The sequence below is a fragment of the Mesitornis unicolor genome, unplaced genomic scaffold (genome assembly GCF_000695765.1).
Source record: "Mesitornis unicolor isolate BGI_N332 unplaced genomic scaffold, ASM69576v1 scaffold19391, whole genome shotgun sequence".
Classification (NCBI taxonomy): Eukaryota; Metazoa; Chordata; class Aves; order Mesitornithiformes; family Mesitornithidae; genus Mesitornis; species Mesitornis unicolor.
In genome coordinates this window covers 5,393-32,807 of record NW_010161937.1, presented here as the reverse complement: position 1 = coordinate 32,807, position 27,415 = coordinate 5,393, and the positions used below count along the sequence as shown (strand labels likewise).

General features: G+C 55.3%; 1 protein-coding gene across 1 annotated transcript; it reads right to left on the bottom strand.

Annotated features, from left to right (window-relative positions):
• XXYLT1 (xyloside xylosyltransferase 1) lies at nt 1-26,993 on the bottom strand (the record flags this gene model as incomplete). The annotated part of the gene is made up of 3 exons (XM_010193490.1): nt 1-436; nt 14,359-14,491; nt 26,846-26,993. Coding segments are annotated over 3 exons (678 nt in total), but the record flags the coding sequence as incomplete, so codon positions are not given.
• Between the last annotated feature and the right edge of the window lie 422 nt (nt 26,994-27,415).

Genomic DNA, 27,415 nt, shown 5'->3' with positions numbered 1-27,415 from the left:
TTGCTGCAGTCAGAGCTGCTCCCGGGGGTGGTGGGTGCTCTAGTCTTCAGGGATTGGGGTGTTGCAGTTCCCATGGTAAATTTTGACCTCACCCTCACACTGGAAGTACTGGTCGAACACGTCGCTGTAGCCGTGGTCCCTCCACCACGTGCAAAGCTGCCGGTTCCACGTGCAGTCGAGCACGTGGAAGAGCTCAGGGTGCTCCATCCCCACCATGGTGAAGAAATCCTGGTCCCCGAGGTGGCCCTTGAAGTGGTACTTCTCTGTCAGCTTCTGCACCACGGCCGGCTCCAGCAGCTGGTTGTAGAGCTTGGACTGCCTCATGGCTTCCAGGTTCAGGAGCAGGACACCGCTGTTGAAGCCGGGCAGCCCATCAGGAGGGGGCTCCCCCACTTTGGTTTGGGGGTTCTCACGCCGATACTGCCAGAACGTGTGCCTGGGAAGAGAGAGAGGCAAAACAGGGGAGTCAGCGAGCGCAGCCTGGAGAGCAGCCACCTCAGGTCTGGGCCAGTCTGAGGCACAGCACGAGATCCACCGCCCACCCAAGGCATCTCACAGCACTTGTCTTCTGCTGGTTGGAGGCACCCAGCTTGCCAGAGCAGCCCAGCGCTTCACGGGCTGTGGCTCTCTCCATTCCTCTGCAAAGGACATCGCCCAGACCTCAAACCACTCTTCCAGCTCCCTCTTAAAGCCCCTTTTGTTTCTACCAGCATGGCTCTGGTGAGCCAGCGGGACAGAGGATCGCATGACTGCTCACAGGGCTGTGCAGGGAGACGAAACCACATCCCCAGCGCCGAGGGTGAAACCGCAAGCGCTCCCATGGCTGGTGCACACCAGGAAAGGGTCGTGCAGTTAATGGGATCTCAGCAGCAGAGCTCGCAGCATCATCATCACCATCATCACCATCATTATTTGATTACAGGGAAGCTCCAGATCAAAGATGGGTGCTAGTTTGAGGCTGTGCAAAAAGAAGGCTTGAAATAAATCCAAGTGGCAGAAATATTCCTTCAAACTAAAAATGAAAAAAGAAGTCCAAAGGCAACATCTCGTTAGCTAAACAAGCACTGCCTTCAGCACTTGCAGCCCTGGGAAGGCTCAGCTGTAGCTGCTCTGGCAGACAGGATCTTCACCAGCTCATTTCCAGCTGCCAAGGAGAAGAGAGAGATGCAAGTCTAAGAATACATAAAACGAACTCCAGAGGGTTATTCAAATGGGGAAAATCTAGACTACCTAAGCAAGCAGCCCAAAAATGTCTTTGGCTCCTTCCTCAGCCCTGGGGCAGTGAGTACACCCCACCATACCCACACCGGCTGCTCCCACTTGCAGGAACTGAATTCATCCCCACGCTATTACCCAAGCAGCTGGGGTTGAATCTGCCCCACAAAATCACTCCCATTCAGACTGAAAGTCTTCTGTCCCCATGCAGCATCCCCTGCTGCAAAGCCAGGCAGCCAGAGCTGGCCAAGCCTGCAGTTTGGAGGAGGTCAGGAGGGACCTGCAGCCTCCACGCCACCGTCTGACAGCCCAGGGCTGCCAGCACCACGCTCTCCTTCCAGCCTTAACACTTACAACAAAGCTACAGCAGGCTTTTTTGCACCTTGCTGTGAAATGTCAGAGAGAAACACTGTCAGAAAGAATAAGCCAAGCCTGCTGCTGCTTCCTCTCTGAATCTTTCAGACATTGACCAAAATCTCCATGCACCTCCAGGCAACAAGAATTTGTCGGTGGATGGCATGGATGTAGCACCTGAAGGTTTAAACTGGTCCCATGCTTAGAAGCTGAAGCTGGGCTAATTCAGATGTAAGAAGATGCAGGGACACCAGCCCCTGGGACAGCTCCAGAGTCGCTGTGCGAACTCACCCACTGTAAGCATTTAAATTGGAATTTTTCTTGTAAGAAGCTGTGTTCAGCTCCAGCAGGCACTTGCTGAGGGAATCCTACAGCTTGTACAGAGATCAGACTAGTAAATGCATCCTTCTGGCCTGTCCTCCGGACCCCCAGCACAGCACTGCCAGACTGGTCAAGGCAAGGGCCAGGATTCAGCAGCCACCAGCACAAAATGTGGATTTAATAATGATGTCAACCATGAGCACCTTTCCTATTTCCTGATCCGGAGAACCACGACCATCACGCAGCATCACTTCCTTACAACTTCCCATTTAGCTGCTTCCGATTCAAACCTCTGATATTTCTCATTTCATTACGGGTCTTTACACCGCTCCCTTTTGCCCGATTCAGGACAGAAAGGGTTTTTCCAAGCACCAGTTTCCCATGGAAGGAAGGCTCAGGTTTTGAGCAGCCGCCTCCACGGCTCCCGGGGAGGGGGAGCGGAGGATGCGCTGCCTCATCGGAGCCCGCGGGCAGCAGCGCTCGTTTGATCTAAAGGGCAGGGAAGGGATAAAAGGGCTCTGTGCCTGCAAAGAGCAGTTATGTCTTGGGGACAGGCACCAGGCACCGCAAAGACGACTCGCGGATGCTCATGGGAAAAGGAAGGCAAAGTACTCTCAACACCCCACCAGAGGGATGCTCAACCTGCAAAGACAAGGCCTGGCACCGATCAGGCTCCCAAGGTGCTCAGGTCTGGGGGTCTCAGCAGACATTGGCTCAAGCCCACCTCTGCATACTCTGCTCTCTCTGCTTCTCCCGAGCAGTGCCAGGAAAGCAACTCCCATGCCCAGAAAATGATGCTGGAAGCCGGCAGGAGGGAGAGGGGGAGCAGTGCTGTGGAGGGAGGCACCTACCCAGCTCCACAGCAGCAGAGCCGACTTCTTTCACGATCTTACCTCCAAACACATGCTTCCCAAGCTAAGGGACGAGATTATGGCCCCTGCAAACAGCCAGAACAGGAAAAACACAAGTGCCCAGGCCCTCAGCATCGCCGTGCCGCAGCGAGGTGAAAGCAGATCCACATCAAATGACTCAATTTTTGAGCAACGCTGTTCCCCAGCAGATTACTTGGAGACAGCTGATAACAAGAAGGGAGCAACACGGAGCAGCAAGCAGCAATTCTCCAGCCCTTCCTCCCAGCCCTGGCGTGACAGGGCCATTCTGCCTCTGCTGCACACGGGGATCGCAGAGGAGTGGGGCCGGAGCGGGGAGGACGGGGCCATCCCCAGGGAGTGATGCTGGGGCGAGATCCAGGATGCGACGAGCCGCGGGTGGCTCCGCAGCGCTGACAGCTCAGGAACCTGCTCGCAGCACCACACCACAGCCCTTCCAGCACTGGGCTCAAGCCAAACGAGGGAAAGGTATTTTGGCAGGGCTGCTGGCAGCATCGCTCAGCCTGGATTTTGCTAGGGTTTTGTCCTTCTGATGGATGCTTTCAGCTCTCTCCTTGGGCAGGGGCCAGGACAGAGAAGAGCGTGGCTGGAAGGCACCTCCACCCACCTGGGAGTGGAAGGAGTGGTGGGTACGAGAGCATCATTTTTGTTGGAGGAGATGAGGCTGGGGAACCACAGCAACCACCCAAACAGTTAACCCAGCTTGCGCCCTGCACTGCTCTGTCCTGCCCGACACTGCCCCTTGGCACCTGGCTTAAATTTTGGCGAAACATGGGAGGAAAATCACAAAGACTTGATAAGTGTGCTGCCAGGACCCAGGGAGGGGCTGGGTGGCCTGTGCTGTGGTCTCCCCCGAGACAAACACTTTCCATTGAGGAACTGAAAGTGGTTGGATGCAGTGCAAACATCCCCCCATCCCAAGCCCCTGGAGCAGCCGGGATCTCCCTCAGGACAGGGAGTTCAGGCAGCGTGCCGCCAGCCTTGGCTCCGGGTCCCCTCCTCCCTGCTCCCCCGGCAGCCAGAGCCAGGGGAGGAAGGCAGCCTGGAGATGCAGTGGGGCAGGAAGCTGCTGGCCTGGAGGAGGGGAGCAGAAAGGAAAAGGAGGCATTTTGGGCTTTTGTTAACTGCCCTGGCCCCTCTAGGCGGGAGGGGAAAGACGTGACCCCGGGCCCCAACCCCACAGCGAGGTGTGGGGGAGCCGTGCGGGGCTGCTGCCGCAAGCGCCCGCCTGCAGCCCCGACGGGCTTTGCTTTGAGGAGCTGTTTATAAACAGAGCCGGCGTGTGCTAGGAAACATCTGGAGAAGAGCATTTCCAAGCATTCAAACGCTGGGCCCAGGCATCCCAGATAAAAAACTCCGCTTCCAGGAGGACTTCCCTTGCTTGGCCCAGCGCAGGGAGCTCCGGCCGCACCTCCCCGGCCTCGCAGGCTGGCGGTCACGAGCCCCGGCTTGCAGAGCTGCCATCGCACGCTTTAAAAAGTGCCTTGGAGGGAACAGCTGCCAGGGGAGACAGGACCGCTCCACCTATCAGCTGTATTTTGCAGGTTCTTCTCTTGCTTTTGTGCACGGCAAGGGGCAATTTTTTTTTGGTTCTTCTCTTGCTTTCGTGCACAGCAAGGGGCAAATGCTGTGGGGGGTAAGACTTTCTCCAAACCCATCAACTTCCACTCATAGCCTGGGGAGGAAGGATGCATGGTCTCTCCCTCACCAGAGTGGGAAACGAAGCCAACAGCCGCAGGATAAACCCGCAAAACTACGGGGTCTGCAAGGTTCTAGATGCAGTAAACATCCATGGACCAGTAAATGCCTTGCTGCTGCTCACTGGTTTGCTCCCACCTATTGCCAGTGCTGGCTGAGTTTGGGTCAGCTGCCTGGGAGGGCAGGACGGGCAGCAGCAGCAGGCCAGCACCTTGAGTACACACTTTGTCACCAAACCTCCCTCACAGGGACCAGGGGCTGGGGGACCCTGAGCCCCATCCATCCGGGCACGGGGCTCCAGGTATAGAAGAGAAGCATGGGCTGCTGGCCGTCCCTCTCTGCACCACTCCGACAGCAGCCCTGCCAGCCCAAACACCAACTAAAACAACAAGTGCACGCTCTTGCTACCTCTAAATACACTTCTCGATTCCTGAGCCAGAAAACAGATGGCTGGCGGCGTTATCCCCAGCTGCAGCTGCTGGCAAACCCCGCTGTTTCCGTGCAATGAGCACCGAGGCACGAGCGTGCCGCTCTCCTCCGCTCCGTGCCGCTGCCAGCGCTCCCCGGGACGGGCAGGAGGACGGGGTGTGTGGCTGTGGTCCCTCCAGCAATTTCTAACTGAGCAGCTCACCTGCTGGTGCCCAGCAACTGCGGGGCCCTGGGGAGGGGAATGGGATGGGAGCTCTGGTGGAGTACACAGCATCCTGGTGGGAACAGGGGTAAGTGTTTGAAATGGAGGGATAGAGAGCAAACAGAGTGAGTAAATAATTGTAGAGGCTTCTGGGGACAACAGATAGAGGCTTGAAAGCAACCTGGTTCCCACATCAGCCTGGAGGACCCCCTGACAGCGGCTCCTGTCCTGCCTGGAGGAGAGGGAAGGGATGGCACAGGGATGACTGTGTCATCCATCCAGGGGATGATGGTGGCTTTCCCCCGTAATCCTCAGTAAGAAGCAAGACCACAGCCAAGAAACCTCCCTGCACCCTTCTCCTCCTCTTGGCTAAACCTCACGGTGGCAGGCAGCTGCCATCCCCCTACTGCCACTCTGTTTGACCGAGATTAACCCTCAGGAAAAGGCCATCTCCCCTTCTCCCACTCCCCTTCCACCCAAAGGCATCACTACAGTGAAGATGGGCCCTTTTGAGTTTCCGCCACAGCCAGAGGGAGGTCCACGTCCCCAGGGCAGCACCCAGAGCAGGTTCTGACCCACGCTCCCCCTTCGCACTCTGGCGCTGCCAGACCTTGGCCGGGCAAGCTCAGCCCTGCTGCGGATGGGAGGTTTTGCAACAAAGCGGCCCTTGTTGCTAATTGCTTATTTCCATGAGCAAACGCTAAACCCCTTAAGGAGCTGTGGCCGCAGGTTCAGTACCAGCCTGGCCCAGAGCGCCTTAGCTGAGGCTGAGCAGCTTGTGTAACCCAGGAAATCCCAGCTCCGTGCTTCTCAGGAGCACCGCGCACCCAGCAATGTGCAACTGCATCACCAACACAGCTCTGCGGGGAAATGCACCACCCTGGGGCAAAGCGACCCCGACTCCCAGCCCGGGACACAGGGCAGGATGTGTTGGTGTGCACACCAGGACTGCCTCCCTCTTCTCTGATGGGCTCAGGGCCAGGGTCCAGCTCAGGCGGGACCTCCAGCCTTTTCCTGGTAAACACCAACAGACAGACTGAGCTCCTCAATGAAGACATCGCTAATTCCTTAATAAACTCCTCACGTAACGCACCAATTATGTCTGTGCAGCGCTGGCATCTACTAGAGCACAGTCTGCTTGCCAAACTTAAAAGGCTGCTCTTGTAGCAGCAAATTGATTCTCGATGATTACATTTCTACCTGGATTTAGCAGTGTCAAAATGGACACACTTAAACAGATGATTAGCAGCAACTTGCGACCGCAGCTCATAAGCAAAACCTTTCCTTGGAATGCAGATTTGCAAGGCCAGCCCCCAGTATCACCTAAAAGTTTTGCACTCCACACTGGTGCTAAAATCACACAGAGGTGGGACCACAAATCACTCTGTCTGGGTTGCATCCTTCCCTCTATAGCCCGAATGCCTGTGGCGCAAGCGGCAGCACTATCGGCTGTGTGCATCAGACCACTCGCTCATGGGGGCACTTTAAAACACCACGGGCCTGATTATTGCCAAAAAGGCAGATTTCTGTAACAACTGATAATGGGCCCCGACTCCAGAGGCGTGGGCAGCCTGCCCCAGACCGCCCCTGCCCGCCAGGGAGGCTCACAGGAACAGGGGAGATGCTCACCCTTCAGAGACGCTCACCTGCTGCTGAGGGGAGGAGAAATAAAAGGGCTCCATCTCCATTCAGCAGTGCCAGCATGGAGAGGAGGCATCACCGAGGCTCGGAGAGCAGGAGGGTGTTGCAGAGGCCCTTCTGGAGAATCGCTGGGAGCTTCCCTGTGTGACCCCAGCACCGCACTGCTCCAGGAAGCATCCCAGCTATGCAGCAAAGCCTCCCAATTTCCTGCTGCTTGTTTGTTTGTTTGCTGATCGACCGGTGCAGGTACTCCAGCAACGCACACCACGCTTCCCAGAAAGGGAAGCAGACCCAGAAACCCTGCTCCAACTGGTTCTGCTAACACCGCTGTGCACAGGGCTGAGGAGCTGATCCACCCTCAACAACTGCCCCACTGGTCAGGAGGTCAACTTCCAGCTTCAGCTACCGGAGAGGGCAGCTGGGACAGCCTCACTAGTTGGAAAACCACAGGGTCCTCCAAAAAAGACAGCTGTGTGGGTTTGCAAAGTGAAGCATCAGAGGGAAAAAGGTCAAGGAGGCTTCTAGTGCAGACCCTGCAAGGAGCTGTGCTACTGGGCATGGAGAAACTGGTTCGGCAGCTCCCAGGGCTGGCAACACAGTGCCACGGAAAAGGTAACGCAAATCCACCTGGGCAAACTGGGCTGCAATTCCCCAAATGCCCAAACAAGCAGGGCTTTCCTGGTGTGCCCAGAGGCACCAATTTCCTGCAGAACACCTGGCTTTGCCCCTTCCAAGACCATGAATCTGACCAAAGTGCTCTGAGATCATGGGCTTAGGGCAGGTACAGAGGTTGGAGGAGCAGCAGGAGCCGCCGTGGGGAGAGACGGCCACGCTGGAAATTCACACTGTGGAAAATGCACCCTATTGTCACAATCAGAAAGAGTCTTCCTTGAAACTCCTGTGACAAGCACAGCAGCTCCGGAAAATGCCACCAGTGTGACACCGACCTCTAGATACCGATCGGGAGCTGAAATTGAGAAGTTCAGGAGTTGAAGACAAGTGCAGGTACAGCAACTGTTCACCTGATGCACCCTGAACTTGTGTGCTACGACCAACAGAAAAACCTGTAGGGAAGTCACAGCAAACTTCTCAGGGAACCTTCACACATGATCAAGGGCTCTTTGAGAGATGGTGAAGTCCTCATAGGGAAGGCTTGAACCCATGCTCAGAGAGTCCCGATACCCAAACACACACAAGCATCTTGGCTGTTGGAAAATGTTTTTAATGCCCAGTGTCTCAAAAGGGACAGTAATAAGATTAATATTCTTAATAGTATTCATGCTAATCAATTCACAGTTGTGGCTGTCAGATCTTGTCAGATGTATTCACTGTGTTTAAATGACGTTTCAAGTTTGGCTGGTAATGGGAATAAACGTGACAGGTCCTACATATTAATAAAGTGCAAAGATGTAAACAACAAAACCTTTCACCTTCTCGGATCATTTTTGATCAGAAAGTAATGCTGAATTCCTGACATCAATTCTGCTGCCAGTTCCTTGCAGGTTCTGCTTGTTCTGTAATTTTGGCTGCTTCTTGGTAGCTATTGCCAAAGAATTCCTAGAACCCCTCTCCCCACGCATCGAGCAGCAGCACTTGCTACAGATCAAGCCAAAGCCTCAAAACGGCAGCACTGGCATCACCACGCCTGGGAGGGCACAGGCAAGGCAAATTCTCCTGCCTTCACCCGCCGTGGGGCTTGGGGAAGACAGAGCCCCTCGTGGCATGTAGCTCCCTGCTGCCCCACGGCAAAAGCACCTGGAAAAGAGCAAAGTCTCCAAATCAGGGCAACCTGAGGGGCTGCACAAGGAGCAAAGCCTCAAAACGGCAGCACTGGCATCACCACGCCTGGGAGGGCACAGGCAAGGCAAATTCTCCTGCCTTCACCCGCCGTGGGGCTTGGGGAAGACAGAGCCCCTCGTGGCATGTAGCTCCCTGCTGCCCCACGGCAAAAGCACCTGGAAAAGAGCAAAGTCTCCAAATCAGGGCAACCTGAGGGGCTGCACGAGGAGTCCAGGACAGCAGGCGAACTCAGAGAGGAGGAGCTGCCTGCTGGAGATGGTCGTCTCCACTTCCAGAAAGCTCCATCCCAGGCAACAGCCCACCTGCACGGCTGTATTTTACAACCACACCGCTGCTTCAGCTGATATCCAGGGAATCCAGCTGCCCCTCCTTGCTCACAGCTGACAGCAGCACTCCGGGTTAGTTTTTTAAATCTCAGCAGAAGGTACAGGACGTACCGTCCCAGCCCAGCCGCGCCGACAGCCCGGCCTGGCTGTGGATTCAGCATCAGCCTGCTCGCAGCCCCACATAACTCCATTCCTGTTCCAAACATCTGACAAACTGACTTAGCACCACTGCAGCTGAGCTCCAAGCAAACACTGAGCACTTCAAGAGCTGTGCCTGCGGGTTCAGAGATTGCACAGGCTTGCTGCTTCCACTCGCTAATGGGCTTCTCAGCGTTATTTTATCAGTTCTTAAACGAAACCCGTGTGACTGAGTGCACAGCACACCTACAGCAGCTCCCACACGGTCACAAGCAGAAACAAACCTTTTCCTTTCCACAAAATAACGTCCTGTTGAAGCTCTCCCTAGGTTTTAGGCAGAAGCAAAGGCAAACGGCCTTGCAGCCATACAAGGACTCAAGCGTCAGTCCTTTGTAGTCTGTAGCTGTCTCTTTGATGTAGATATCCTTTCCTGCGGGACAAACTTTTATCATTTCCAGCACTGTGGATTCCTAAGACACCTCCAGCTTTTATTAGCTTCTTGTCACGGAGAACAGCAGCGAAGATCTCACCCAACAGCAGGACTGGAGGCAGGAGCAAGGAAGGCACCAGCCGCCCTTCCAGCCCCAGCTACGTGCACCCTTGGACCTGAGAAGGTCTGGGACCTCTCCTGAGGTCACCATCACAGGCAGCTATAGCAGGTACCTTGCTCTTAGCTGGAGCAAGGGAGTAAGAGCACCTGCCTGAGGACCTGTGCGTTAGGTCCTCCCTGAGACCTCCAAAGCGAGCGACGCGTGGGCAGCACTCAGGGCCTCAGGCACTGCCAGTGCTGGCGGACGCCCAGAACCCACCACAGCGTGGCAGTGCCAGTAACAGCACCTGCACCGCACAGGAAGCAAAGAGGCAGGGATGGGAGTGGGTAACACAGTGTGGCACACTGGTCCGGGCTCAGCCCAAGGCTGCTGAGAGCAGCTGTGCAATCAACACCGCTGTCCTGCTTCCTCTCACATGCCACCAGCATGACGGGAGGGATCTATAACCAGGAAGCTTGGTAAGAATAGTGTTTAAGCTCTGCCTTCTGTAATCAGGGTTTTCAGGACATTTTTGGGAGTGCCGCAGTGTTTCCTCACTCCATTCATCTCAGCCACAAGACTACTTCGAAATGGGGAGGCTTCTCCCCCTGGCAGTGCTGAGCCGAGCCACGCTGGCACAGAGGCCCCTGGGGAGGGCTGGGCTGCAGCAGCACCCGCATGGGGATGCCCTCACCATGCCCCGCTGGAGACCTCTGCTGTGCCCACACACAGCCCTTGCCCAGTCAGGAGGCTGATCCACAGCAAGCTGTGCTTCTCTTCCCCATCCCTTGGACCCATCGCAGCCAGGACCGCATCTGTGCCAGTCCCCAGGCAGGCACACAGCCCATGCACGCCCTGGGGACGGAGACTTTGCCTGCCAGCCTGGCATCTGCAACGCTTGCCTGCGTGGTTGTCAGCACGGCTAAGAGCACAGGAGGGCCTGGACTTCTCAGTTTGGCCAAGATCTGGTATGGATGGCTCAGTACAACATAAATATTTCTACAGAGCATCACTGCTCACCCTCCACAGCCTGGTGAACACGACACTGCCAGCACGCCTGAGTAGCCAAAATGCTGCAGGCGACAACAGGATTTTTAATTAAGGTTATGACTCTGCAGAAGCACTCCTTGCATGGAAACCCTTTTGGACCAGGCAAGCTTCAGATGCACATTTTAATCTTTCCATCAAAATCGTTCTTGCTGAAGCAGAAGCTCCCAGCCTTGGCCGTGCCGTGGATCCTGTGCAGGCAGACGCGAGCAGGCGTACATCAGCGCTGGGAAGAGGCTCTGCCTGCAGGCCAGCGTGCCAACGTCAACCAGGCAGGAGGCATCCAGTGCTGCCACAGGAAGCCCACAAGCATCTAAGAGCCTGGTGCATAGTCCTGAGTGTCCCCAACAACCCTGGCAGCGGGGACAGCTTCTTGTGCAGGAAGAACACCACAACTGACGCACAGACGGAGCGCTGCTTCCTCCGCTGAAGCTGGGGAGAAGCAAGCCTGGCGCTGATGGCTTCGGACCTTAGACCAACTCCTGCAACCTCCCTGCTCCACACGCAGGACCCTGCCAGATGCTGCCCTGAGGGGCACAGTGGGCAGGCAGATCTGCAGGGCGATCCATGAGCAGCTCGAGCAGGAGCTACCACTCTCCACAGGGCCCTCCAAGCCACTCTAAGTGACCCCAAAGAACAGGCCAGGCTGCGCAACAGTTAAACCCCAGCGTCTGCCGTGCAGGAGGGCCAGGAGATCCTGTTGCTTAGAGAAATGCGTTTGTCCAAGACAAACAGTGGCCGGGCATTGTTTCAGCATGAGTCAAACGAGTGGAAATGCTCCCGTGCCATCCTGTTTTGCTGTCTGGAGGTTTCCCCCTACCTTCAGGATGTGCAGGCAGGCTCCGGGACGTTTCCTATTTGCTGTGTTCTTACTCCTCCATTTCCCGCAAGCTCCTGTGCCCAGCACTGCTCGGTGCAGCGGCGCAGCAGCCTGAGCCTTGTGCAGTCCTGGGCTGCGCCTCGAAAGTGCAGCCTACAGCTGGACAGCAAGAGGAGCAACATCGCCGCCCAGAAAAGAGCGCATCATTTACAAAATACACCAGTCTGTACCCGTTTACCTCCTCTGACGAGCCAAGGAGGTAGCAAGCATCCAACACAGTCAAATGGATTGATCTCCATCCACCTTCCCCATCGCTACCAAGACAGGAAGATGGCACCCAGTCCTTTCCCAGCCAGATCAGCTTACCCTGCCTGAGGGTGCCAGTCCACAGCCCTGAGCAAGCTTAGGACAGCTCTGCTGACTCACCCCAAGCTCTCTGACATTTTGCCCCGTGCTGGTTACCCTGCTTTTAAGGCCTCGGTGTTGAACATGTGCTGGTGCAGCCACGGTTCACACCCACACAACCGCTGGCAAGGGTGCACCCACACTGCTGCAGAGGCACAGCCCCAGGCACCGTGACCTGCTTGGAAAACACCTCCTGGTTTGCTGTGAGAGCAGGTAACAGGATGCTGGCATCTTCTTTAGCCGCAAATCCAACCACATCGCCTTGCTGCCTTTGCTGGGAAGGAGCAATGTGAGGATAAATCCCTCCGGGCAGTGCTGGTGTGGCCAAGAGCTGCATGAAGTGGGGAGGAAAACACAAGTGGCAACGGAGAGACCCTGTCATCGCCCTGTAACCCTCCTCCACCCCCACAGCCACCTTCCCAACTGACGCTTCGAGCCTGTGCACGTGGCAAGTCACACGGCTGGAGCTGGCACCTCTTATTTCACACCTAGAATGTGTTTTTAACTTGTTAAAAGGATAAAAATAGCAAAGATTTCTTTTTTCTTTTTTTTTTACAAAGGCACTCACGCTTTGTCAGCTCGCACTTTCATCTGGAAACCCTCGTGCGGAGCGGTGCGAGCCCCGCGGGGCGCAGGGCTCGGCGGGAGGGCAGGCGGGCGTTTGCACAGCTCGCCCCGCGCCAGGTGATCTGGCGACCAGAAGGATCAGGAACTTGTTTTCGCACGAAAATCAAAACAGCACAAGAAGAGAAGCACAACATAGCCCAGAGTGACCCAGGACGTCAAAACTGCAACAACAGAAAGGTCAGTCCAAAAATGCAGCCTGTGCGGGCTGTTATTGCTTGGCTTGTTTGTCCCCACCGCGGGCGGCAGGAGCGGGGAGCGCGGGTTCGGCTCAGGTCAGATAGTCAGCGTCCAGCCCTGTGGTCCCATGCCTTGTCCCCTGCCGTGCCCAAGGTGTCTCCCACCAGCAGAGCACCCCAAAGCTTAACTCGGTCCCCTCCAGGCACGCCCAGTCCCACAAACCACATCCAGGCAGTGGGACACCATCCCCACTCTAGCTATGTGTGGAAATAACGCAGAGCTGATCCCTGCAGAGACAGAAATGTGGAATGATTCCACCGTGGACTAATTACAGGCAAACAAACACCTAATTTATCCTGTTACGGGCTGCACCGCTAACGAACGGGATCTGCCCTGCTGGGCAACGCTGACTGACGCTGACTGTAAGACACAGCACCACAGCCATGCTCCGCTGTTGCTGCTCCCTCCATCTCACTTTAAGCTTTAAAAATTGGATACATTTAACTGAGGCTGCATTTACCATTCTGGGTACCAAAATCCTGCCCGGACACCCAAAATGATTACAGGAGCCCTCCGTGCTCTGAGCGCGGTGCCACCCTACGGAGAGGAGACCTCAGCACCCACATTCCTCTGGTCCCAGCTCTCCTTGGCAAGAGCAGAAGCTGAGATGGAAGGTGACACTACTGCTAAGGACACAGAAGAACCTTTTTCCATCCTGGGAACAGTGCTGACTTCCTCCGTTTGAGCAACCAGAAATGCTCTCGTGAGCAGGCTCTCAGCTGGCTTGGGCTTCTACGAAATAATCGGTGGTGATTCATGACCATCACCCTCGTCCCATCCTGCACATGCAGCAGAATTGGCTGCTCCAGATCTTTGCAGCTCAGGCTTTGCACAAGAGCGCTGCGTGGCACGTCTTAGGAGGTTCAGTTATTGATCTCACTACTAAAGCTCCAGTAGGGAAGGAAAAGACACACAGAGCTCTTTTACTTTCTTCTCTTTCTCCAAGAGCATTTCCATTAGGATTAGCAAGTCTAACCACGCCACCTCAAATGCTCAAAGCCTGCTCAGCCTGGAAATATCTCTGTCCCTGAAGGTCACCAGCGGCCTGTGAGTGGGAAGAGCTGGGCCACCCCTCGGTGCATGGCTCCCACCATGACCTGCCACCGCAGTCGGCACCGGCTGGTGGACCAAGGGTCTGAACAGCAAGTGACCATGGGGCTATCTGCATGCTTACAAGCTCAGGTCACCAACAGAACTGCCCACTCGCTCTTCCCTGGGGGAATATTTCTTCAGCAGAAGGTGCACTGATACTCCAGGGACCTAGAGCTGCCCTGCTGCCCAAATTCAAGCTGTACTCTGCAATATTCACAGCCAAAACTTCTGAGCCCTGACATACAAACCGATGCCTAGAATGCAATCAGAGCACCTCAGCAGGGATTGCTGGGCAAACACACCTCATTACAGCAGATGTGCTATAATCCAGGTATGGATTTTGGCCTGATGACCAGGAACTTGGCTGCGGAAGTGGTGTGACGGTGTGTGCGAACAAGGAAGCCACAGTGATCCTGATGATTCATTCATATCAGTCTACAGGTTCCAGATTAACTCCCCCTGCAGGGATTAAAGCTGGGAGGCTGCTTTCCCCTAAGTTTTCTTCCACAGACCAAACTGACTTGGAGAGAAGACATGCCGGTCACCCACTGCCCATGGCCTGCTCCCCACGGGGATGGGGCTGTACCTGTACACTGGCTGCATTTCCCTGGCAATCCCAATGACTGCTCCCTCTGGGAAGTTGTTGAATTCATCGAACAGGTCTCGGATGTTGGTCTTGTACTTCAGGTCCAAGTCTACCTGGATGATCTGAGTTATTTCTGAAAGCACAAGGAGGAAGAGTCAGCTATGTAAGATGAAATTATAACCAGTGATTACCAACAGCTACTTGATGAATTACACCCAATGAGGGTTTGGTGCAGTCAGCCCCTTGGGCAAGACTCGGCCAGTTCAGAGCAAATGCAACCCAGCTGCGACCTCCACATGAAGCTACCAACGTTCAACCATCACAACAGCATTTACCACGTGTATTTTAGGCATGATTTACTTCAGAAACCATTTCTGGTTGCCTCTTGCTTCTAATCCACCCCCTCCTTCCTTCCAGAAAACCAGTTTTCCATATGACTGACAAAAGCAAGAGGTAGCTCCAACTCAGCCTTCTCCTTTCTGGAAGTGCTTCTGCAGGAGTAGCCCATTTTCCACCTTATATATTTCTGGGAAAAGTCACCAACTCCACGAGCATTTCCCAGCTCCAGCTTCCACAGCATCCCTGGCTTAAAAGCATGAGAGCAATTCCCATCACGGACAACATCAGCAATTCAGTCAGCCCCACGACACTCTCAGCAACACCTGCACAACCTCATTAGCTGCCTGGGCAAAACCATGGTCATCTTGTGGCCAGCCAAGCTCAGCGCCACTCAGGGACTGCAAGCAGAGTGGAGCCATTCCCCATGGTGTTATGCAATGGCACCGCTATTTATATGTGTTATAAAAGGCAAGCACAAATTGCCCAGGTTGCTTAGCACTCAGCACTAATTGGATTAAAAGGACTGTGTCAACCTGTTTTGGCCCCACTCATCGAGCACAGGTGCCGTTACAGCTTCCTGCAGGATAGATGTGCACATCACCACCGCTTTCACAGCAGGTCCTAAACCAGCCCTCATCCTTCCTCCTGCCCAGCCTGCCCTCACCCTCTGCAGCTATGGGCAGGGCTCCCCATCAGGCTGGCATTTTTGGGGTGCTGCCCATGCTCCAGCCTTCGCACCCCTGCAGTTCCTCACCCCTTGGCCCCGCGGTGCTGGGGACAGGCTGCTGGCTACCCCCGGCCTGCTGAGAGCAGGAGGCAACTGCTCTGTTTTCAGCCCCCAAAGCCACTGTTGGCCTAGAGACTCAGCGATGCGAGAGCAGCCAGGCACGGGCAGCTATCCTCCGGCACGGGAACGGAGCTTTGCCATTCCACATGCGTTCATCACTCGGTGTTTGTGTTTCAAGAAGCTCTGATTTTTTTGCAGATCCTGCACTAATCCGGGGCTCTTGGCAATTGGTTGTATCTACCACGCTGTCCTCATTTAAGAAGGAAAAAGCCCCGTGAGGTTAAGCAAGAAATATACTGCTTACTTTGCGAAGCATCCAAGCAGAAATATAAATCAAGGAGAAATAGTAACTAAGCTACAACCCAGGCTGTATCTCAATTTATTTTTTTAACATCCATCACTCTCTATCTGCTGAAGGGAAAGGCCACACTCCCTTCAGCCGGCAGTACGGCAATCCTCAGGCCTACCCACTATTTACCACCACCATAATCCTCTGTTTGCAAAGATTTAAAACCCAGGCATAGTAATTCACTACAGGCTAAAGAAGGTCTTGACCCGAAAGCAATTTCCCTCAGCCTTCCTAACTGCCTCAGAAATCGCTAGCACAACTCAGCAGATGAACAGGCAGAGAGGAGGATTTCTGCAGTAAGGAATGAGACACGTATCCCAAACACCCCAAAACTCCCAGTGGTCCATACCACAGCAGTGCAAAACCCCAAATCCTTAACGCTACTGCACTTGAGAAGTGAGCAGACTCCTCATCCAGACTGGCCACAAAACTCCAGGGCAAGGAGACCCGGATCAACAGGGTGAGGAGACCCTGGACCTACAGCACAAGCTGAGCCCAAGAGAAGCAGGTGGAGCCTGAGCCCTCCGAGGCATTGCCAAGGACAGGGAGAGGGGATGGGGATCCCAGGAGAACCCCAGCACAGCTCACCCCGGTGCACACCAGCCTTCTGATGCCTCATCAGGTTTCAATTAAATCAACCGCGGGGCACATCATCTGATTGTTCTCTACAATTACAGCTGAGCGCTAACTGCAATTAATCACAGCACAGAATGAAAGCTGAGCTTGGGGGAAGCTCCAAGCCCAGCCCTGCCTGCCCCAGCACCAGCACTGGTTCCATGTTGTACTGGCAGAGCCCTCTAGGAAAAAACTCACTACAAATCAGACCCAGAGAGTGCAAAGTACTTTTATTTAAAAAAAAATTATTTTTTTTAAAGCGAGCATGAACTGCAACACTGAGACAAAACTGAGCGTGGGTGACATTAAGCACCACTTTGCCAGATGCAGCTTGCACGGACAGATTAACAGCCAAGATGATTCCTCTGCCTGTGCCTGGCGAGGGGCCAGGCACTAATATTTCTGATGTATCATGCTCTTTTGCCCTTTTACCAAGCGCTTTGTCCTGGCTGCCATGTGGGGGTGGAGGGACCACGTGCTCTCTTAGGCACAAACTGCTTGGAGGGGTCCAGCTGGAAATGTGGGAAAAGGCTGAGTGCTCTGCTCGGCAGGCGAGTTTTCTGACTTTGCCTCACCCCCTGGTCCACTCAACTCCAGCTCCTCCAGCCACGGCACGTAAAGGGGAGCTACGCCACTCAAAGTGGAGATGATCACCGCTAGCAGTGACAGCTTTACGGCACAGGCTGGCCCCGTTTAATGCTCGTAATGTTTTACTGCAGCCTCGTACCAGCAGCCACAGCAGGGCTGCTCTTCAGGCTCAGCCTAAACCCTCCCTCCAGCCGTGTTCAGAGAGGAGAAACCAGCTTCAGGGATGCACCATCCCACAGCAGTGTCTGAGGTGCTGGAAACCAGGAGAGAAAGCCACCGCCAGTGCCCAGGCCACCTTGCACCAGGGCTCAGCTGCTGAAAAGAGGCAGAATCGAGCTTACCCCCAGCAGGACTCCAGAGAGATGCTGGTGCAGACCCCTCTTGTGCAGGCGCTCTCTCCTCCCCTCATAAGACTTAGCCTGGCAAGGGGCACAGGCCAACGCCTCACACGCTCCTGAGGCAATGCCTGTCACCAGTGCTGGGGGTGGTTTGACTTTGCTCCTGCCGTCTTCTGCCTCCACCTGTCTCAACAAACCTGTTTGTAAGGACCTAAGCACCCCGGTGCACCACGCCAGTGATGAGAGGTACTCCTCTGACAGGTATCAGACGGGAGCACCCTGACCTCCCTGCACCTCCGCAGCGATTTCTGGAGCCATAGGCTGGCACTTTATGCCCATGCAGAGCAGAAGAGGTGAGATCAAGGAGAACACTGCCGGGATGGCTGATGGTGCTGTGTGACCTGGCCATGCCGCTTCACCTTTCCCCGGAGAGCCAGCAGCAGCGAGCCCGGCAACACAAGGAGACAGGAGCCCCCTCCAACTTTCTGGAGCCAGCACGGGGGGCAATGGCCTTGCAAGGGCAGGGCGATGGGCAGGGACAGGGAGCTGCTGGATGCTGGGTGGCTCAGAGACCCTTCTGCAGGGACAGCGTGGTGACAAAGCATGGGGAAGGAACAGCAGTGTCCCCTGCTGGCTGCAGCTCCGGGTGTTGCGGGGCTGCTCCCGGGGTCTTGGGAAGGGCCGGGGGTGGCTGTGTGTTCCGCCACTTGATTTGAACCATCAGAAGGAAGAGGGCCCAGTGGCTCAGGCTCATCAAGTTGGGGTCAACAGGGCTGGAGGGCTCAGGTCTGCTGGGCTGCAAACACTGGGCATACCTGGACCTTCCACCTCTCTCCATCGCTTTCAGTTTGCCTCTACCAATGGTTTCTTTTAGCCAGAAGGTTTTTCAGCTGACCCCATCATGACAGGGAGAGATCCCAAGGAAAGTGGGAGCTGTGAAGGACCGGCAGCAGCTTTCGGATCACTGCCCCAGGCAATAAACCTCCGGGAGCAGGGCGGCAGCAGCCCCTGCTCCAGCGGGCAGCGTGCCTGCCGGCAGCATCGCACAGCTCTGCAAAGCTGCCCGTGCTGGCTGTGAAACCAGGATCCTCCGCCCTCGCCAGCTCGGAGGGATGCGCGGCCAAGAAAAACACCACTCCCACGGCCAGCACCAGGGTGCGGGCGCAGGGCGGGTGAAAGGCTTGGGACAGTCCCTGTGCAACCCCGAGGGTGCTGCCCAGCAGCCGGCCACCCTGCAAACCCTTGCTGCAGCAGGGAGCAGAGCACCAGTGCAGCTGCAGCACCGGACAGCAATGCCAGCGCTACAACAAGCCCAGTGTGGATGCGCATGGTTTATTTACACAAACATGCCAAGTCCTCCATCCTGCCCTTCAACAGAGGCTCCCTGTGTTTGGCTCACCCCCCTCACCGCCTGCTGCCCCAGCCCCTCTCCCTCTGCTGTCAGCAGGGCTGTGAGCAGTTTCCTCTCCCGTTGTGCACTCCCTGCCAGGCCTTATTTTCTCCACAGATAAAGTCTCCCCTCTGCTTCCAGGATTAATCAGCACTGCTGGCACAGCTGACCCTGACAGCACCGCAGTGCCTCGCCCAGAGGAAGGCAATCGGGCACACATGCACAACACACTCCACAGAGCTCACTGCCAGTGCGGTGGTGTCTGCGGGGGGACCTGGTGCTGCTCTGAGGTCCACCCTCCCAAGGCAAGACAATCCCACAAAGCCTGCACCACCATGGCTTGCCAAGGTATGGACAGCTTACCTTCCAGCTGCCTGCTTAAATGCAGGGTCCTCACCTCTGCCATGCAGCCAAGGGTCCCCTCTGGTCCTTGGGGCAGCCCAGCAGTCCCCTTTCCCATCACACAGCTCCCCCTCCCTGCAAACAGGGTGCCAGGGGAAGGCAGGAGGCAAGGGAGGACGCGCCCAAGGTTTGTGCAGCAATTAGGCACCCAGCAGAGCAGAGCAGCAGCTCCTGCACAACAGCTCCAGCCTATCAGCTAATTAAAAAATTAGGCTGCCTGCCAGAAACAGATGACAAATCACTGCTGCCACCCACGCAGGGCAGGCACCTGGGTGAGCTCAGGGGCCTGGAGCAGCAGCAACGGCCCCAGGTACTGACGGCAGCGTCGCTCCACACACCGCAGCCATCTCCAGAGGGATGGGGAAGGCTCGGCAGGAGATGGATGCGTTTTGTTTCAGGAAATCAGTTTTTCCTGCGCATCCAAGTGTCTCCTCGTAATCCATCAAGGTCTAAAGGAGTAATACTTAACGGTGCTCAACACCTTGTCTCTTAACCGGATTCCAAGGCAGAGACATTGCTGAGCACACGACAGCTTTCAGGATGGAGCGGGAAGGGCTGCTTGCTCTGTGTTTAAAATACGGCGCCGCTGGGGGAGGAGTGTGAAGACACTTTTTGGAGCTGGAGGAAGAGCAGCAGGAAACCTTTTAATCAGACAAAATAAGGTTTAATTCCATGTTGCCATAAATTACAAAGTAGCGTGGATGGAAAGCTGTGAAGTAAGGAGAGGGTGGGATGGAAAGGGAAACCAAAAAGAGATACAGGAAAATAAATGCATTAAGGTAGATGAGCTCACATCTCGATTAGCTGCACGTGGTGGGGGAAGGAGCTGCAGGGCTGCAGGCAGATTTTGTCCTTGTTTCTTCCTGCTAAGCTCTAATGAGCTACTGCAGAGTGAGGAGCAAGGCTGTGGGGGAGAGCAGCCCCAACATCAATGCTGGGTGATGCCCGGCAGCTTCTGCCCTTCAGGGATGGGGAGTGGGGCGGGCCGGGGTGGGAGGAGGGCAGCACCCACCCACAGCACCGGACCCCGAGACCCTGCCCCTCCGCGGGGAGGGGGAGAACAGCCGCACATGCCTGCCCTGGCCTGACAGATCTAGGACATCCAAAAATAATCGATGGTGGCACCGCAGCAAGGGGCGGCCAGCGGAAATGATGAGAGGCGACGCCAGCCCCGGGGGCTGCAGTCACGCCAGCCCCCGACGGCGGTGGTGCCAACGCAGGGAAGGGGCCTCTGCCGTGCCAAAGCACCCGGGGGGCTGCTGGGCACCTGCAAGCAGCATCCCCGTCCCCCTCATCACAGCAGCCCTTCCCGACGGCTCCTCCGCAGCAGGGCTGGGGCGAGGGGCTCTCCTGCCAGGAAAGGCAGGTCCTGCAGGCAGCTGGACAGGGTCAGCGTCTCATTTCGGCAAGTGATGAGCCCCCCTACAAGGACATAGCCTCTGGCATTTGCCTGGGGTGGGCTTATTTAGAGGTCTGCTGTTGCCTGCTCCCAAAAAGCAGGATGACAGCAACTCCCATGGCACAACAGGCTCGCCCCAGCAAGGAACAACGGCTGGCACCGCTGTCCCTATTGCTCGCAAATCCATCACTCCAGCCTCTTCTCATCACAGGATCTGACATGAGTACGTGCAGCCCAGAGACAAGCTGGGGAAGGAATCTGGCTGTTTTTCATGTGGCTGCAGCATGGAGCAGGGAGCGAGGTCATGAGAGCACACTGGAAACTATTAACACTCCCTCCATCCCTGTAAAGACGGAAACTTTTCTGCCGGAAAAGAAACCCTTCAGCTACTGCAGCATCCCACGGGAGCTGCGGCGTGTGAGCACGTGGCTCTGGGGCCATCTCCCATGACTCCAGCACAGTCCCCAACTTTCCGTGCCTCTTCAAAACACCTCCACTTCGATGATGCATGATCGGGCCTGCAGCATCTGGGACACAGGCACCCTCCTCTGAGCACTCTCCCAACCCTCTGCACCTCTGTGAACTCCTGATATGGTGGGGCTCAGCAATGATGGCAACACTCAGCCAGCAGGAAAGGATCAGGAGTGACGCACTCTCAAAACGCTCATTAATTACAAGATAAGTCGCTGAGTTTTGCAGCACTGTGCACCAGGAATTGCTCTGCAGCTGACAGGAGGAAGGAGGTGATGCTTCCTCATCTCCCTCTGCCGGGCTTCACCTCATAGACCTCTGATGCACGTTTCTTAGCTCACCTTGATGCAGGATTAGGGCACCATCACTCACCACACACAGGCGCTGCTGGAGGGAAACACTGCATGCAGACCTGGCACCCCCAGGCAAACACAGCCTGACCCGGCCAGTCCTGCCTGACGGATCCGAATGCTGCAGCTGCGGTGGCAAACCCTCACACATGCACCCCTACAGATGCAATAGGCAACATTTTCAGGATGCTGCCTGCCTGCTCTTACAGAAGCACGCTAGCAGAAGACAGGGACTTGTCAAGGCGTTGTTCGAGCACACAGGCTGTTTTCCCGACACCTTAACCCATTGCCCCAGCTCCCAGGCTCTTCACCTCCACATCCGCAGCAGGAGGGCTCTGGGTGCCCGGCCTCAGTGCCCCAGCCCCTGAGAGAGGCACTCTCAGCACGTCTCCTCCCTGGCCTTTACCCTCCCTCCGGCTCTGCTCGCTGGGAAAGGCGTAAGCTGAAGCTCACAGAGGCCGCTGTGTCCAGGCTGGGACTCTCAGTGCAGGCACAAGGCTGATAACAGTTTCGTGGGAGACTGACGGAGCCAGCAACCGGAGCCTGCTGCAATCGGCACCAAACCCCAAGTGGCCTGGGGCCCGGTCATTAACAAGCGGCTTGGACAAACATCATTATCCTGTGGTCTGTGCTTAATAATCAGTACAGCCGTCGATAATGAGCTGGAGAAACTGCCCTGTTCAGAGCCTGAGGCCAGGACACCATGGGACCTCCCGTTTGGTCCCGGTGTGCCAAGTCCAGACACCCGCTATGAAGCCGATGGCACAGCTCCCTGCCAACGGCCGCTTCCCTGGACACGGTGCTGCTTATCCACCTGCAGCAGCCGGCCGTGCCTCCCCCCTGCACCGCCGTGTCCCCCTGGTGTGCTCCTGCACAGCCTGCAGCCTGGGGAGGTCCCGAGCAGAGGCGGTGTCTGTCAGACAACAGCTTGCAGTGATTTCCTCTTCCATAAGACAGCCCAGCATCTACAACATCCCACGGGAAGAAGCTTCACGGATCACTGCTCCTGTGTGAATAACCACGGCACTCTCTGTTTTAAACCCTTCACTTGCCGACTTCGGTACCCCCAGTTCTGGTACAAACATCTGCCTCGCACAGCTCGCGGCTTTGTGGCCCACACTATAGCCCCCTTGGCCAGCCCACTCCCAGACCAGAGGGCCCCAGTCAGCCCGTACAGAAGCCACTGCTCTTCTCTGAACCTCTGCCAGGTTTTTCCCAACACGTCATGTTGGTACACCATAAATTTCGGCAGTGCATAATGATCAGTCTGCTTTGTCCTCCTTCGTCTTTATTTAGTCACACAGAAACTTACCCACTTCTCCACTGCTGCTCAGTTCCCTTACAAGCCCTTGATGAATCACCTCATCAAATGCACTTGGAGATCAAGCTCCTGAGCATTCAGTCAGTAAATCCCAAATACCGCCCAGCTCCTACTTCTCTTATCCATCATCTCTCGGAACCACTGCAACCAGTGGTCTTAATAATTTAGTTGTATCTCACCTCACCGATTTCAACAGTGATAATTATATCCAGTATTTTCCCACAAAATAGTTTCTCCCAAATATTTTCCAACACATCCACTCTCTGACCCCAATTCCTAACACCAGAATAAACCAGATGGGGAACTGGCTCCCTTTCCCTTCTCAGTCCCATTCTTCCACAGTATTTCACACAGGCTGAGGGCGAGACAAGCAGCAATCACCTCTCCCTGGCTGTTGGCCAGACACCTTCTGATGGCTCTGGCTGGCTGCTCTCAGACCCTTCTGCAGGCACATGGGTCACCTCTAGGATGTCGCAGGAACCAAAGCGGAAGGGAGTCTGGTCACAAGGAGGAACTATCCTGTTGAGCTGCTTTCCTGGAGATCTCCAAGCCTAATTTTATGCATGCTCTGTAAGAGATCCTGTTAGCGGAATTAAACACTGCAGTCACACCCCGTCCTGCTCTGCGCTCTTCCCTCCATCAGCTGCGTGAAGACACAGAGCCGTGTTAGCACCAGCAGCACCAGCACATGAGGGGCACCACTACTCTGAGTTGGCAGAGTTAAGCCACAAAGCTGCAGGTCCATCCTACCCCATTTTCCCTCTGCTCCTCCTCTTCTCCCACAGGGTCATCCTGCGGCAACATGGTCAGCAAAACCAATGGAGTCAAACACCAGAAGGCAGTCTGAAAAGCTCTGCCCTGTCTGCTGGATGCTGACATCTGTCCCTTGGCCCACCAGCAGCTGAGGACACCCAGTCGCTAAATTAATTCTCCCTGAAAACCACCTCACTTGGACCAAGGACAGGAGCCAAGAACTCTCCAGGGAGCCCACAGCCTCCCTCAGCTGTCCCTATGCCACCCCATCTCCTCCTCCCTCGTCAGGACACCAGGAGTCTGTGCCGTGACCTTGCCTGCCAAGCAGCCCTGTGCAGACCTTGCTCCTTCACCTATCCCTAGGAAGGGTGGTAAAAAGCTTGCCGGGTCCTCTGAAGTTACACAACTAAACTGACAAGTTTTTAGAGGGATCGAAGCCAGTTGGGAAGTGAGAGGCCACCTCTGGACAGGCGCACTGAAAAGGAAAGTAAAAAGATCGAGTCCTTGTCCTCCTGTCCCCTTCTAGCACTGCCTTGTGCTTCCCAGACCATTTCATGCTGGCATCACCCTCTCCCTGGCAGCTTCCCCTAAGCCTGAACCTTGCTCATCCTCTCTCTGTGTAACTTTCTCATCACTTCTCCCTTGCAAATCCATTGCGATGCACCAAGCCCTCCTTCAGCAACTCGAGCCTGGCCACACCACATTAAAACTGGATTTATGAGCCTCAAGCACAGACAAGAGTTATGCAGTCGGCACTTCTGCATGCTGCATACCAAGTCCCCAGCTGGTTTAAATCAGATTAACTCTACTGATGTAAGACATTTAAAGCAAGAGAGTTCCATGATTTACACCAGCTAAGAAGCTGTTATATTACAGTTTGGCAGCTGCAGGTTTTAGATGTGAAGTTTTTTGGGCAAGGATCCCAAGCAGCAGTGAAAAACAGAGCAGCTGAGTGGCAAAGCCTATTTATTCTCAGTGTAATATGCATGCAGCCAGCACATGTTCCACAAAAGTCTTATTTAAAAAAAAATCTCCCCAAACCTTGGCGTTCAGTTCTGAGTGCCATCAGTCTGCAAAGTCAGTGCCTCGTCACAAGCCCCAAGCCTCCAAACAAATCACTAAGGAAACGCCTCCCTTCAAAAAAATGATAAATTGGGGAAACTAAAGCCAGGCAACTTTAATGCAAAGCCTGACCCTATAAAATGATTAATACAAATGCAAACAAACACACAAGGGATGTTTAAGACTCGGATCACGGTCTTCATTTCTGCTGGAGGATGCTTAAGTTCCCAATCAAAACTGACTTCTGCAAAAACCAGTGCTAACGCCATGGAGCCAGGTGCGCCTGCAGAGATGCACAAAAAGATGCAGAGCTCAGAGGAGGTGAAATGGCACAAAAATACATCAGGAAAAATGCTAATACTGCCTGAAAAGGAAGGCTTAGTCCTTTCTCTTCCACCTTAGCGAAGTGGTTTCTTCGCGCCAGCAGGGCCTGGTTTGTCAGAGCCAGGAGGGCAGAGGGAGCCCGGTGCCATCCCCACACCACCCGTGAGCCTGCGAGTGGGCAACAGAGCTGCAGCCTCCCCAGTGCCGGCTGCGTGTTGGGAAGCAGGGAAGGGGCCGGGGAGCCCCGCCAAGCCCCATAAATCACCAGGCACCCAGCGCAGTAAATCTGACCTCCCTTGCAAGGGAAATATAAATCAGCTTTACTAGCAGCTTCTGAAACAAAAAGTAAGCTCATGAAACTGTAAAAATGCCTCTTTAAACATCCTGTGCCCCAGACAGACCACTGAAATCCCCGTCAGGCTGAGGGAGAGCTTTCCGAGAGACGAGACAACCCGTGGGTTGACGAACTGAGAAAAGACATTTCAGACTGAGCGGCTTCTTGCTGGCAGGCGGCACGACACGGGTATCTTTAGCACACAGTAAAGACAGGGTAGGGAATCGGGAGGAGTGTATTAGCCAGCGTTAATTCTGTCATTTGTATTCAGCGTACTTCAAAGCGCTCGCAATGCAGACGTTGCCAGACAAAAAAATAATCACCCCAGTCTAACAAAGTGCAGTGCATTGGCTGGAGCACACACAGCAACGATCGGCAGGGGCTGGATGGGACCCTCAGGGCTGCCTTGCTCACAGCCCCCAGGGGGATGGAGCAGGTCACCTCCTTATTTAACACCTGCCCGCAAAAATTAACCACCACTGCCCCACTGCTTCATGAGCTATCACAGGATGGCTGTGCCAGGACAGGGACATGTCCAGAGGAAGCCTCATGAACCAGGGCAGAAGCAGGAGCTACTGGGCAGAGCCAAACTGGGACAGGGCTCAGCAGGGGCACAGAGGAGCTGCACTCATTCATGTCCCAGCAAGAGCAAGACTGCGCCCAAGATGCATGGTAGGAAGACTGCAGGATACAGAGCAGAGGCTCCAGGTGCCGAGGAAGCTGCCGGTGCTGGCCATGGGATCAGTCTTTTCAGCAACACACGTGTGGGAACAGGCCACCACCACCACGTGCCATCCACAAGCAGCTTCGAGAGGCTGGTCACCTCCTCCCAGAGCAGGTGCATGGACAGGCAGGACCCCAGGGCTCCCTGCCACCCACACCCTGCCGCTGGCCCGGGGGGATGCTGCCATCACCAGTGCATCAGGCCAGCGAGGCAGCAGGCAGGGAGAGCCCAGGGACTAGCACTGGGATGGGACAGGCAGGGCTGGGATTGCTCCAGGGAAGGGCTTTGGAGCCCAGGGATGCAACACCCTCCTCGTGTGACTGGCCCAAGGGTAGAGCACGCCAGTCCCAGGAGCAGCACCCACACACAGCTGGGGAAGGAAAATCACAGCAGCAGCTGAGCCAAGCCCCTTCTGCCAGCTGCCTTGTTTTCCTCCAATTTATTGTTGTTCCTGCACTTACAGTGGAGCAAAGGCACAATAAGGAAACTTAAGCGATCAGGGGCTGCTAATCAGCAAAGCTTTCCAAGAGCTCACTGAAGCCAAGAGGAAAGGCTCCACAACCGTGCTCTGCCGACGCTTGCGAGCACACAGCCAGGCAGCTGTGCCACCAACATGGGGTGCCCCTTTCTGCTGGCACCCCAGGGGAAGGGGCTGTAAACACACCCAGGGCAAGCACCTTCTCCTGTCCTGCCTCTCCTACCACGTCAGGGTGTCAAAGCAGGGCCACATGGCACAGAGCTCACACCAGCAGGGACCTGGATGTGGTGGTCTGGGACTGAAGGGTCTGTGACTCTGCAGGAAGGAGCAGAACCCCAGGAGCCCACCCCAAAAGTCTGTTAGTTCTGTATTTCAGATAGCACTGGGTAACATCTCTGTGCAGACGGAAAAGAGAGCCTGTGTTGCCAGAGGCAGCTTCCGCGGCAGCTCAGGGGAGCCTTACCTTTGGGCATGATGCGATGCATTGCAACCGACAAGAAGAAGATCGAGTCACTGTAGTAGGTCCCCGATCCAGCACTGAAGTGTTTCTGCATGGCTTCAACAATTGGAAACAGCTTTTCCGTCAGCTCATTCACATCATGGACTACCACCTAGGAGAGACACCACAAACACCACTCAGCCGCTGCTCCCGGGGACTGGCCCAGCGCTGGCAGCCGTTGCTCAGCCTGCGCTGCACGGGGTGGGGGGAAGGTTGCTAAAGCACGAATATCGCTGGTTGGCACTGCAGCTGCCCTGGCCCCTGCACACCCCCCTGCCACGAGAGCCAGCGAAGGCATCGGCGAAATGAGGGAAGGATTTTTATGACCATTTCATGAATGCGAGATGTGCTGACAGAGACTCAAATCTGGTTGTGCAATCAGGTCTGTTCAATGTGTTGGGATTTTTTAGTTTCTTTTTTTTTTCTTCCCCAGCCTGTTCCCACTGCCTAATCCAACCACATATCTGGTCTCCCATATGGAGCCCATCAGAAGAGGTGATGGTTTGCTCCAGGCCCTGGCATCCTGCCGTTCTG